This window comes from Stenella coeruleoalba, assembly GCF_951394435.1.
Source record: "Stenella coeruleoalba genome assembly, chromosome: 9".
In the NCBI taxonomy this organism is placed as follows: domain Eukaryota; kingdom Metazoa; phylum Chordata; class Mammalia; order Artiodactyla; family Delphinidae; genus Stenella; species Stenella coeruleoalba.
In genome coordinates, this window is record NC_137155.1 from 29,868,535 (window position 1) to 29,883,110 (window position 14,576).

A 14,576-nucleotide genomic window follows, 5' to 3' on the forward strand; every position below is an offset into this window, starting at 1 on the left:
GTCAATGAAGTCTGTTGGCCTTTTATTAGTGATGTTAATTTTAGTCATTTGGTTAAGGTGTTTTTCTCTTCTGTATAGTTACTGTTGTTCCTTTTGTAATTAACAACTAATTTGCAAGGAGATACTTTGAGACTAAAAGCATAAAAAATGATTTTTTTAAGTAAAGTTTTATTAAGGAGCATAAAAATTAAATGTTTTCTGGGAATTTGTATCTTGATAAAAAGAATTATGTTCGCATATTGTTTTTTACTTTTTTTCTAATTTTTTAAACATATTTTTAATTTAATTTTATTTTTTGGCTGCATTGGGTCTTTGTGGCTGCATGTGGGCTTTCTCTATTTATGGCGAGCGGGGGCTACCCTTCGTTGCGGTGCATGGGCTTCTCATCGCAGTGGCTTCTCTTGTTGCAGAGCACGGGCTCTAGGCACGCAGGCTCAGTAGTTGTGGACCCGGGTTCTAGAGCACAGGCTCAGCAGTTGTGGCGCACGGGCTTAGTTGGTCTGCAGCATGTGGGATCTTCCTGGACCAGGGATCGAACCCGTGCTCCCTGCATTGGCAGGCAGATTCTTAACCACTGCGCCGCCAGGGAAGTCCCATTTTTCTAATATTTTAAAGAGAGTGTGTCGTATGGGGTATCAGTCACTGAGGGGCAGATTAATACCTCCCGTAGCCCCTCACTACTATAAGCAGAGAGAAGAATATTATGAAGCAAACAGTAGAGATTTCTGGTTATTTCTTTACAATTAAAAGATTAAGAAAATAATTTTTCTTTTGCAAATAATACTGGTAGTTTGTCTAAATGCTTTTAACTTATAAATAATTATGTAGTCGGTTTTTATTTCATCACAGAGATATTTTCATTTGAAGAATTAAATCTGACTGTATCACATTTATTTTGCTTCTGATAATTTAAAGGAAACAGTCTCAAACTTTTTAGCTTGAAAAAGAATCTACGAGTTATGGTTTTATCTTACTTTTGTGATAGAAGTGTCGTTGATCTTCCTGATTTTGCAAAGAAACCTTAGAGTTATTTTTAATCTCTTTAAGTTAATAGAGCAAAAAATAAAAAATTAAGGCCACTGATGAGAATTAGACTATTGAGTTTAGAGGTTAAAGATTTATTTTCACATACCATGGCTACAATCTCTGGCTAGGTTGTAAATTGGTGTCTTACAAGGTTCCTTTGTACAAAAACCATTACAAGAATACTTAATGGAAGAGTAAGATATATGCCTTCCAGAATGTTTACGATTTACTTCGTTATCAGAATCATATTTAAGGTGCAGATAATCTCTGGGCACCTTGAAACTATAGGGAGAGAGTGGACATTTTTTCCTTCCTGATATTTTTTTTACCAACAGTTAGGAAGGCCTGCAGTCAAAGTTGGGCACTGAAGTTCCCTTTGTTAATCCAGAGGAGATAAAAGTGGCCTTGAGAAGATTAAAATGTATAATGTATAAAGAAAAAGGTCAGAAAAGGAGCATTAAATAGAAAATGAAGCATGAAGTATTTGCTTCTACATTGTGTTGATTAGCTTTTCCTGGGTGATTTAAATAATTTGTCACTTAGCTTTTTATATATTTCTCAACGGTTATCTGTGTTGTTGAATTACTGTTAAAGTATGCTTTAATAATGTCTTTGAATACTCATAAAATCTGAACATCTTGTAGTTTGGGCAATAGAGTGCACAGTGTGATATGGTAGAGGAGTACCCCAAAGCTTTCTTGCAGATCAGGACTGTGTTCAGATACTGGCTCTGTCCTTGCCTAATATGAGCTCAATCTTGATTAATATCTTGGAGCCTCTGTTTCCCTATTTGTAAAACTGAGATAATATTCACCTTGTGGATTATTATGAGTATTAAGTGGTATCATGTTTAACACAGGTAGGACAAAGAAGGTAGTCAAGATTATTAGCCTGTTTTGGCTTACAGAAACCTTAAGATCTCCTTGATAAATTCACTCGGATAAATAGTGAGTTTAAAATGCTTTACCTTATCATGCCCAGACCATGAATTTGGACTTGATTGTATTATTCCTGAGTATCACTTTTGAGATCTAGTTTCTAAATGGTAGTTGGATTAATATTTATAATAATATTATGGATCTGTGATAGACCTTCAGATAGTTGTTCTACTGTACAAAAGATTCTTTGTAAAACACTGATTGCAGACCTCAAGAATAGACAGCTTCAGAACAGTATGCAAAAGCTAAATTCTTTGTCATGATTAATACCAATAAAATGTGTAATAGGGAGTCTTTTATATTTAGTTGATGAAATTTTTCTATTCATGATCTGAAGAATAGGAATAGTAAAATGTCTTACAGGGCTTCCTAGAGAAGGGACTGAAGAGTCTAAATAGTAGAGTGAAGAATCATGCATTGCTAAAACTAAGCCATTGTCATAGTTCAACAGCCAGTTTGGTGTAGTTCATGGTGAGTAGTGATGGTTTGATCTGTCGGCCTGCAAACCAGAAGCCAAGGATGCTGTGGCATCCTGGTTCACAAATTTTAGGATGAGTGGTATGGATTCTAACAGGAGAAGGCAGTGATGTCATCATAGCCCAGTTAATAATGGACAGATCATGACAGTTGCTGGTCATATATATTTTTGGCAGGTAACAGTTATTAAAATAGTAAATTACAATCATGCTAATATATATTACATACTCTATTATCCATATAAGAACAGAAAAGTCAAGAAAATGCATCCAGAAGAGAAAAAGGCCAGGTACCAGATAGGTAGAACCATTTCTATTGTATTTTCTTGGTATTAGTAAGAAATTATATATTACAACAGGAAAGGGGTACTTATTTGATATGAATGGCATTCCATTGCCTTTATAGTCCTGATGTTAGATTAAAAGTGCTGGCAGAGTCTCTTATATCTGAGCAGATGTCCTTATATCTGGGCCAGGGGCCTCCAACAGTTAGAACTGCCCTACAGATTTCATGGAGAAGTGACTCATTTTATTTGGCAAGTGTTTTACATTGAGTACATGAAAAAGGGAAGCATCCCTAAATTACAATTTATAAATAGGACAATATCACTATTAACATATAAATATTGTTTTGTTTAGTTATTTCTGTTATTTAGCATTTAATACTTATAAAATTATAATTAGCATTTAAATTCTGAAGCTATTATTATATTTTTAATTTTTTATTAAGAAATTTTCAAGGGACTTCCCTGGTGGGGCAGTGGTTAAGAGTCCACCTGCCAATGCAGGGGACATGGGTTCGAGCCCTGGTCCGGGAAGATCCCACATGCGGCGGAGCAGCTAAGCCCCTGCACCACAATTACTGAGCCTGTGCTCCTGCACCACAATTACTGAGCCTGTGCTCTAGAACCCGCAGGCCACAACTACAGAGCCCACGTGCCAAGAGCCCGTGCTCTGCAACACGAGAAGCCACCACAATGAGAAGCACATGCACCACAACCAAGAGTAGCCCCCTCTCACTGAAGACCCAATGCAGCCAAAAATAACTAAATTTATAAAATAAAAAAAAAAGAAAATTTCAAGTATCCACAAAAGAAAGAATTGTAGAATAAACCCCTGATTGCCCGTCACCCAGATTGAACAGAATTTGTCACATTTACTTTACTTGTCTTTTTTCTTTTTCACTTTTTGCTGAATGATTTTGAAGCAATCATGCCCTTTGATTCCTACGCACTTCATTGTACATCTGTAAAAACTATGGATACTTTCTCACATAATTTCATAATCACACCTGATAAAATTAGGGACAATTGTTTTTATCATCGAATGTGCTTTCATACCAAGTTTCCGTAATTGTTTTAAAAGAAACTTTTTTGTAGTTGATCTTTTTCAAATCAGGATTCACTCATACTTTACGTATAGTTATGTCTCATAAGCCTCTTAATTTAGAACAGTTTTCCCCACTTTTACTTTTCCTGTCATTGTCTATTTGCAGACTTTTCCTGCATAGCATCCAGCATTCTGGATTAGTTCTTTGTAGTTTATTTACCTTGTTCTTATATGCCTATGCCTCCCAGTATGTAGCCATTAGCCACATGTGACTGTTGAGCACTTGAAATGTGGCTAGTCTGAGCTAAGTTATGCTGTAAGTATAAAATCCACACCGGATAGTGTGAAATAAAGAATGTAAGATGTCTCCTCAGTAACTTTTTATATTGACTACCTATTGAAATGCTAATGTTTGGGATGTATTGGGTTAAATAAGTGCATCATTAAAATTAATTTCACCTGCTTTTTAAGGTGGCCACTAGAACATTTTAAATTCCATATGTGACTCTTCTTGATTGGTGCTGGACAGCTGTATTCTCTGTACTATATCCTCTCTTCTCAAAGTGGACTGGCTACATTTGCATCATCTGGGAGCAGATTCTCAGGCCCCTCCCCAGACCTGTGGAATCAGCATCTGTATTTAATAAGATCCTCAGGGGATTAATTGACATATAAAGTTTGAGAAATCACTGCTTTGTACTGTTTGTTCTGTAAAGTATATCCTCTTAACTCTGGATTAGTAGTTCTCAATCTTGGTTGCACATTTAGAATCCTTCAGGGAGCCTTTTAAAAGTATATTTTGAAAAATGAGGATGCCTGCCTGAGCCTTGCCTCAAGAGATGTTCATTTAATTTGTCAAAGGTGGGACCCAGGCAAGTGTACAAGTGTTTAAAAAGCTTCCCAGGTGTTCCTGATGTCCAGTCAGCCTTGAAAACCACTGCTCTGAGGTGCTGGGCTAAATTTGAGTTTAATTTTATGGCAAGAATATTTTATAGGTAGTGCTCAGTACTTCCTATTGGGAAGCAGACAAGTTGTCCCACTTTTATTGATCTTAAAATAGGACAGTGGATTTAGGTGGTTACAGCCGTATTTCTCCTTTGTGGAGGTTCTCATCAGCCTTTCATCTAATGGCTTGACCATGGATAAGCATTACTTGGAGCAGTTTGTTCATCAGGATTTGTAAAATGGTGATTTCCTAATTGTTATTCCCTCCGTGCTTAAAGGCTAGAATCATCTATAAAGAACTTTTCCTTATTAGGGCTATTTGGTGGTTACCATGACAGTTCTTACAGGGTATTATTAATTTTCAAAGTAAGATGCTGATGTCCTACTTAGCTCCTAATGAAGTGAAGATTTTGCTTTGCTTTCTCTCTTCTGAGATTATGAACTTGTTACATATAATCTCTTCTATAATGTGAATTAGTGCATACAAGGTTCATAAGTAAGGGGATGATGTTAGTATAGCAAAGAAATCGCCTTGATTCATAATTGATTTTTTCCTAGAGGTTTAACATTTCTCAAAAAAGTAACACCAGCAGGGACTTACCTGGTGGGTAAGACTCCAAGCTCCCAACACAGCAGGCCCGGGTTCGATCCCTGGTCTGGGAGCTAGATCCTACATGCACGCTGCAACTAAGAGTCCACATGCCACAATTGAGAAGCCCGCAGTGTGCAACTAAAGATCCCGCACGCCACACCTAAGACCTGGCGCAGCCTAAATAAATAAATAAAACACCAGCAGAATGCAGAATACATTAATACAGGCAAATACTGCAGGCCACCAACAGATGGCACTCTCTCACTGTACATAATACTCTCTCACCGTGCTTTCCTCTAGCTCAGTTGAGCTAGAACTTGGAGGTGCTTGTTCTGTAGTTGTCCTTGCCCCCATGGTAAACCTCAGCCTCAGCAGCCTTGACCCTTCCTTGCACCCTCTTCCATCAAATGGCTTTTACTTTTTTGTTGTTGTTAAAGCTGTTGTCGTTGTAAAGTTATTGTAATATTTCTTTAATTAATAGGAATTTAACAAATATTTTAAATTGGGTTTGAAGTTTTGTTAGGTTTGTCACAGTTTTTCTTAGTGTTGTAGTTGGAAGGTTGAATAGACTTTGAGTTGTCAGCCCCTAACCCTGTTCTCCCCATAAGGCCAGCTATTTTCAGTGTGTAATTGCAGAACGCTGTTTTGTTTTGTTTCTGCACTATAGCAGAAATGCCTATATTCAGGGTATTTCTGTCCCATAAATTTATTTTTCTTTTTGATGCTCCAATTGTCCTATCTTTGACTAATGGAAATGCCTTTATATTCATTCCTGTGTCCTTCTGACATGACACATTTGTCTTTGCTAATTTTCTTGCTTTCTGGTACAAGATATCCCAGGCTCATCTTCTATATTTCCTGTCCTGGAATCATCCATTCCTCTAAGGATCCAGGGTTTATCTTATATTTTAAAATGAGAGGGAAAAGGAAGCATTTGAGGGAATTCCCTGGTGATCCAGTGGTTAGGAGTCTGCGTTGGGGGCCTGGGTTCAGTCTCTGGCCAGGGAACTAAGATGCCACAAGCCACACAGCACAGCCAAAAAAAGAAAGAAAAGGAGGCATTTGAGTGTTTTTCGAGGTTCTAAATTACTCATTAGGGCTTTCCCAGTAGTGCAGTAATTAAGAATCCGCCTGCCAATGCAGGGGACACGCGATAGAGCCCTGGTCCAGGAAGATCCCACATGCCACGGAGCAACTAAGCCCGTGTGCCACAACTACTGAGCCTGCGCTCTAGAGCCCACGAGCCACAACCACTGAGCCCACGCACCACAACTACCGAAGCCCGCGCACCTAGAGCCCATGCTCTGCAACAAGAGAGGCCACCGCAATGAGAAGCCCGCGCGCCGCAACAAAGAGTAGACCCGGCTCACCACAACTAGAGAAAGCCCGTGCGCAGCAACGAAGACCCAGCACAGTCAAAAATAAATAAATAAAATAATTTTTAAAAAAAATAAAATAAATAAATTACTCATTAATGTTTCTTTCTTTTCAAAAGATACTGTCAAGTTAAGGTCTAAAGTGCAACCAGGATAAAATAAATAAGATACAAGGATGTAATTTATAGCACAGGGAATATAGCCAACATTTTATAATAATTTTAAGTGGAGTATAATTCATAAAATATCGAATAACTACGCTATATACTTGAAATTAGTATACTATTGTAAATCAGCTATACTTCAGTTTTTTTTAAGTGTAAACAAGGTTGAAAAGCATTTAAGAGACTTTGATTTGGGGTTAACTTTTTGGGCAAGAATACTTCATAGGTAAATAATTTAAAAATTTTGGGTATGTGGCTCCTTTTTAGGCTTCTTCTTTCAAAATGTTTTATTTGAAGGGAAATAATTGTAAAGTGATACAAAGTGAGTCTTTATCCCATGGCTGTGTCTAAAATTAACAGAAAACAAAACACAAAGATTTATTTTTTAAAAATATTTATTTGGCTGCATTGGGTCTTCATTGCGGCGTGCAGGCTTCTCTAGTTGCAGCGCTTGGGCTTCTCTATAGTTGAGGCATGTAGGATCTTAGTTCCCAGCCAGGGATTGAACCCGCATCCCCTGCATTGGAAGGTGGATTCTTAACCACTGGACCACCAGGGAAGTCCCAAAGAAATTTTTATATTAAAATTATGAAGAAATTAGGATATTCACAAGCTATATGAGCATTTTCCAATTCTGGTAAACTTTAAATTAAGAAGAGTAGGGACCTCCCTGGTGGTCCAGTGGTTAAGACTCCATGCTTCCACTGTAGGGGGCACAATTTTGATCCCTGGTCAGGGAACTAAGATCCCACATGCTGTGCGGCACAGCCAAAAAAAAAAAAAAGAAAGTAACTCTCATTATTTCTTTTGGTGCTAAATTGCTTTTGTAACTTCCCTGGCCTTTATTCATTCACTTGACAAATAAATATTGAGAATGCCATGAAGAGCCAGGCCCTGTTCTAGGTGCCGGTGATTCAGGAGTGAATAAAACAAAGTCCCTGCCCTCATAGAGTTTACACTGAGTGGACGGCAGCCACCAACACCGACAGTAAACAAATAGTGCCTGAGTGGTGGTCCTCTTCCTCTTCCAGGGTTGTCAAGAGAGGCTTGGAGGCCGTAACTCTCTTACCCTGTGTTCCTAGGAGAGTGAGGGGTGGAGTGTATCAACACCTGGTGTTCGGTGGCTTTCCCTTTCTGGAACTTCAGTGCTCTTTACCTCATTCTCATTATTCTCATTATGATTCTCAATATGACGCTCATGAGCATAAAATTTTGCACTCCTGTAGTCCTGCTAGATTAGGTCCTTTATTTTCATGAAGGTTGTAGCCTAAGATTTTCTCAGTGTGCCCTGTCACAAATAGTACTGGACTATATCCTGAGAATTACAGTACATCAGGAAATAAATAGTAAGTGGAAAGTAACAGAGGTGTGCAGCAGGGGTGTTGGGCATTTGCTAGACTCACTCTCAGAACTTGCCTTGTAGCCATCGGCGTCCAATGTATTGACTCATCAAAATTGAAAATTGCCTCATGCCATGGACCTTTGGGATTACTTAGGAGCACGTGGAGTCACAGATATTAAATGCTAAGTGCCAAGGGCTATATGCCTTATATATATCTAGAGGCTGAAAGTAAAGCTTCATCATGAGCATCAGCACAGCATCTGAGGTAGGTGGGAAAGGAATAAAGTGAGGGAGAGAGGATAACCCTCAAGTTTGGAGACACAGGATAAAGAATCAAGTAAGTGAACAGAATAATATGGACAGCTTTGAACTGACTAAGCACTGCTCTCAAAATATAGAGAATGGGATTCTACATCTTTTTTTTGTTTAACATCTTTATTGGGGTATAATTGCTTTACAATGGTGTGTTAGTTTCTGCATTATAACAAAGTGAATCAGTTATACATATGGGATTCTACATCTTTTAAAAGAGCTTGTAAGTAGCAGTAGACTTGAGCCTAATCTCTGAAAGGAAGGAAAGAGACCAAACTGTGGAAATTTCATCTTTTTGTCTTTCATTAAAATAATGAATGTAATATTGAGGGCTCAAAAGAATGTAAGATCTAGTTTTTGAAGCTAGGGTGCTCTGGCTGAAACCCTCACCTTAAATACCATCTTCAGCTAAAGACAAAAGAGGGTAGGATGTTGGAAGCAGTGGTTTGGGACTTCAGAGTGGAGGGATGAAATTTACATGGAGATGAGAAAGTAAATGTTTGGTAAACAAATGTTTGCTTGACCATGCAGAGATACTGAGATGCAGAGTAGACTCTGATCTCTCCCTTACCACACCTAGCCCATATTCTTTGAAGGTGTCTTTGGTGATAGCTCTATTCCTGGAACCAGACCCATTATCTAAATTCTTTAGGTAGCTAAGGGGATGGTAAAAATAAAGACTTCTGAGTCTTCTTTTTCTTAAAAACAATCATTCTAAATTAATTCTTATGCCAAAGAGATGTATTTTGGGGTGGCAAACATTGCTCCCTTACAGAGTTAATATCCAAAATATATAAGGAACTCGTACAACTCAATAGGAACAAACAAACAAACCAATTAAAAAATGAGCAAAAGACTTGAATAGACATTTCTCCAAAGAAGACATACAGATGACCAGCAGGTACATGGAAAGATGCTCAACTTCGCTAATCATCAGGGAAATGCAAATTACAATTACAATGAGCTATTACCTCACACCTGTGAGAATTTCTGTTAGCAGAAAGACGATAGATGATAAGTGTTCGCAAGGATGTAGAAAAAAGGAAATCCTTGGTCAGTGTTGTGAGAATGTAAATTGGTGCAGCCTCTTTGGAAAACAGTATGGAGCTTCCTCAGAAAATTAATAGAACTATCGTATGATCCATCAATCCCACTTCTGAGTATTTATCCAGAGGAAGGGAAGTTAGGATTGTTGTCAAACCCAAGTTCATGTGCCCCACGCACAGTGAGGCCAAACAAACTGAAAAGTTGGAGTTTGGAGCAGAGAAAGGTTTATTGATCGAAAAGGGTGCTGAAAAGATGGGGAGACAAAGGTTTGTCTCAGATCCATCTTACCAGCTGGCCAGGGCATAACGTTTTTAAAGGCAACATTTGGGATGAGGGTTGCAGGGGACTTGACTTTTTTCTGATTGGTTAGTGGTGAGGTAACAGGGTGGTGTTTCAGGAATCTTAATCATCAGGCTTCTTGTTCCAACCAGTCTGGGGCCCCCGTGCTTGTGCCCAGCCTGTAGTCACCATCCTCCACCTGGGTGGGGGGGCGGGGTCTTAGTTCCTACAGAACAGCTCAAAGATCTGTGTCAGATTGTTTTGTATATGCCTCGAGGAGGAATTCAGACACTGTTTCATCACTGAGCTCTTGTTTCTCAACTGCTTTTCCTTTGTTTCTGCATTCCCTCACTTCCCTAATTAACAACTGCTTGAATCTCTTCTTTGGAACTCAGGGAAGGCCTAGGAGACAAAGCCTTTTTCTACCAACAAGAAACTGGGGACACGGAAAGCCTTTTGTACCCAGGAGGACCCCTCAGGGTCCTACTCTATTTCAGAATCTTGAAGAGATGTCTGCATTGTTATGTTAATTTCAGCATTATTAACAGTAGCCAAGAGGTAGAGGTGACTTAAGCGTCCATGTGTCCATGGATGAATGGATGAAGAATATGTAATATATATATAAAGACCCTGTGTCTGTATACACACATAGAGGCACAATGGATGATAATTCAGCCTTAAAAATGAAGGAAATCCGGTCATTCATGACAACATGGATGACATTACGCTAAGTGAAATAGACTAGATGCAGAAAGACATACTGCACGATCCCACTTACATGTGGACTCTGAAATAGTCAAATTCAGAGAAACAGAATAGAATGATTGTTACCAGGGCCTGGAGAGAGGGGAAGTTGGGGAGATATGGTTCAGGAGTACAAAGTTTCAGTTATGCAAGATGAATAAATTCTGGAGATCTAATGTATAACAATGTGACAATAGTTAACAATATTGTATACTTGAAATTTTCTGAGAGGGTAGATAAGTGTTCTCATCACACAAAAAAGAGGTTAACTGTGAGGTGTTGGATGTGTCAATTAGCTTGAGTGTGGTTATTATTTCACATTGTATATCAAATCATCAAGTTGTACACTTTAAATGTATACATTTTAAATTGTCAGTTATACCTCAGTAAAGCTGGGGAGGAAAAGATTGAATTATATTTGTGTGTGTGTGTGTGTGTGTGTGTGTGCGTGGCCAAATTCCTACATAATTCCTACTGAGAATCTAAAGAGAAAATAGCTGACTGTCTCCCAGTTTAGAGGTAGATATTACAGGAAAGTTCTTAAAATTAGCTGGAATACATATATGATTTCTACTTTCTTAGTAAATTAAACAATTTCCCCTTAGTGTATTTTTCTGTAGAATTATTACCTTAATGAGAGAATGTTAAATTGACTTATAGACATAAGCGACAAGTAGTATGTCTCATATGGAATGATTTAGTTTTTAGATTAGCTCAGTAATGTTAGCATTGGTTAGAGTTTTAATTAGTTAAATGCTAATTATCACATAGTTTCACCTTTAATTGCCCCTGATTTTGCACTATGAAATAACAGTAATTGTTGAGTAATTTAAGATGAACCTATTTTAAAACTTGGCCAAATGAGAAATTTCCTCATTCTTCGTATATTAACATCAGTTGGATTACCGTTGAGTAGGTCTTGAAGTTAACTTGGTACGTTTTGCTTGTTCTAAGGTAAGTAATGGGATTCTTTGATTGCAAGCCATCACAACTAACTCTTAAAACACAAATGGAATTCATTAGACTGATATCAATAACTCATGGAATGGATAAGATACTGGGAAAGTAGGCCTGGAGAGAGGTAGGCTGAGCTACTTCAGAGGGTTGGGAAGTAGGAACATCAGGAATATCTCTTTGCTGGTACATTTTGGTCAGGACCTCACTGCTAGAACAAATAAACTGCTTCGTCTATTTATCACTCTAAATGGACTCAGGTCAAGATTCAAAATTCAGGGATGGGGTTTTCAACCTAACTTAATTCACTTGCCTGCCCCCTAGTGTACTGGAGTGGTGAGAGAAAAGGCCTGCCTTACACAGCATCCTCCAGGCTTTCCTTTTCATAGTAGCAAGGCAAGTGCCAGGATTTACTGTGTCCACATTCCTCACAAACGGTGGAACACAGATGTGGCACGGATGAAAACTAGGCCTATTCAATACGCTGAGATTTCTTATCTCCTGTTTCAGAGGACCAGGCAGCTTCCCATAGAAAAAGGCAGTACTTTAATTTGTCATAGGGCAAAAATTCTCCACAGACAAATAGTGTGTAAAAACTCTTGTGAGGGCTTCCCTGGTGGCGCAGTGGTTGGGAGTCCGCCTGCTGATGCAGGGGACATGGGTTCGTGCCCCGGTCCGGGAAGATCCCACATGCCGCGGAGCGGCTGGGCCCGTGAGCCATGGCCGCTGAGCCTGTGCGTCCGGAGCCTGTGCTCCGCAACGGGAGAGGCCACAACAGTGAGAGGCCCACGTACCACAAAAAAAAAAAGAAAACTCTTGTGAAACTTCAGTTCCTTTTTCCATTTTATATGCTGTAAGACTTTTCGCTTTCCAGAAAGAATATATTCTGAAGTGGAAGATCGTTCATTTACTTATCATTGAGTTCTACCAATGGCGTTTCCTCAGATGCACATTTGCCTTTCTTCCCTTCTGCTCTGAATATTTCCTGTAGGCCAGTTATGACATTGGAATTGAGTTCTCCAGTGACATTCACTGGGAACCCTAAAGAGGGAATATGTGAAAGAGAGAAATCTAGTAAGAGAACCCAAAATAATGGTAGTTTATTATAATAGATTCTCTGGCCAGTGATCCCCGTTTCTGCTTTATACTATTTTTCTGTCAATCTTAGAAGATTTCTAATCACTCTTTACTGTTTTCATAAAAACCGATGTTAAATTACCTTAAAAGCCTTTTAAAATTTTTTCATTCCTTTTCTAGTGAAATGAAATCGTTGGACCTAGCCTGAAGGAATACCTTGATGGGAGACATTCTCACTGATTTCTGCCTATTTCACTTCTAGTATTCCATTGTAAGAGAGAAGCTAGTGTTGACATCAGATAATGTTTCTTTATGGACATAGTGGAGCAAATATTTATAAATGCACACAGATATTCCGTAAAATAAGAAATATTTGTATGGGGCTTGCTAGAGACATTAAAGAAAATGGGATTATTCCATTAGAATCATGGTTAATAGCCAGAGGTGTTGTGCCGGCGGATTTTCTCCAGTGTAGGAGCGTCTTGCTAGCGCACCACTGACCCTCTGCCACCCACAGTAAGACTATGGTCTCTGAAAGTGGCAGGCACGTTTTACTTCCTACTTCCGAGCTGGTGGGTCAGGACCTTGAAACGCTAAAGTCATGGACTCCTGTTTGAGAATGCAGGTTGCCTAGGTGGTATTTTAAGGCATTTTAGAGGTAGAATAAGAGCTTTCCAAACAGAATTATGCTTTTAAACGAACTAGCAGTTCAAATGTTGAATTAGTCTTGTGACAGTTGGTTTGTGAAATTGAAATCTTGGGAGAAAGCTAGTTCTTTTGCAACTTGTTACTGACAAGTAACAGCTCTACAAAAATGGAAGTAAACCATGAGTTGTTATAATGGCTTCGTTCTGTGGTTGAAATATCTCCAGTAGATTATATTGTTCAATGTAATTGTCATTGATATAATTATGTTCATGAAGATTTATTAGTAGTCACTTTTATCAGAAACAATTACAGGAACCTCATGGATTTTTTATTTTATATTTTTCTGTATTTTATTTTTATTCATTTTAATTGTTTTTGTTTGTTTACTGAGTTAAATTACTTCAACAGATTGTGAATTTTGAAGCTAGAGAATCATACACGTGGACTCTTTACTCTCTTTTGTATTTTAACTGGCATCTGATCACCTGTAACTCTAAGGTATCACCATTGTTTTTTAGTTAAGATGTAAAATGCATCTTGAGTCCCTTAGTCCTTTAGTAATATCTCTGGGGAAAAGATAGGAAGTCTGAATTTCACAGGTAGTGATTTATTGTAGCAGTAGAGAAAGAATGAAAAACACATATTGCAGGAGACGAAACAGTCATAGCCCCAACTAGCCTTCCTGTAGTTCTGGTCACATTCTGTTAACATATCATTTTAAAAAGGTGAATTTGGGGGCCTAAGTTGATACCATTATCAGGTTCCTGTGCCAATGCAGAACAGTGAAGACAAAAGCACTCACCATCTTAATATTCACAGGACTGTGCTAAAGAATAATGATTTAAGATCAAGACAAGAGTTAACTGCCCACCTCACCAACCAGTGGCCTTCCCCAGGAGCTCTGGATGTCAATGCTGTTGCCTTGGATACGTTGCTTTACCGAAAACACAATAAACAGTGGTATGAGTAAGTGTGATACTTTTTTTTTCCAACTAATTACGAACTTAGTTGTACCAAACACATGGCTATCCACTTTGGTTTCTCATGCTTCTTTCTGAATTCGTTATTAGCTTAGAGCAAAAGTAGGATTTAAGACTATTGTGGCTTAGTAAGGTTAGATTAAGGCAGTGAATGTGGTAATGTTATGAAGCCAAGGCACCCTGGAGAAGTAAAAAAAATTTGAGAAATCCACCAGCTACCTACTTCTCCTCTAGTTAATCTTCAGGCAGTCCTTCAGTGAAATCTGTGAGCCTGTATTTTATGAGCCATCTATTTTTTTTTTTTTTTTTTTTTGCGTCACGCGAGCCTCTCACTGTTGTGGCTCTCC

The 14,576-nt window shown here is 38.5% G+C and overlaps 1 protein-coding gene across 7 annotated transcripts in view; it reads left to right on the forward strand.

Moving 5' to 3' along the window:
- The window catches only part of RUNDC3B (RUN domain containing 3B), a 147,743-nt gene that overhangs the window by 107,654 nt on the left and 25,513 nt on the right, over positions 1-14,576 (forward strand). For 3 of the 7 annotated variants that reach the window (XM_079932197.1, XM_079932198.1, XM_079932201.1), the window contains one exon: positions 14,069-14,215. The exons of 3 other annotated variants lie outside the window; for them this stretch is intronic. In XM_079932197.1, the coding sequence (XP_079788323.1) occupies positions 14,069-14,215 (147 nt within the window). The remainder of the gene's footprint in view (positions 1-14,068; positions 14,216-14,576) is intronic. One more of the 7 variants, XR_013829877.1, reaches the window with a different exon arrangement.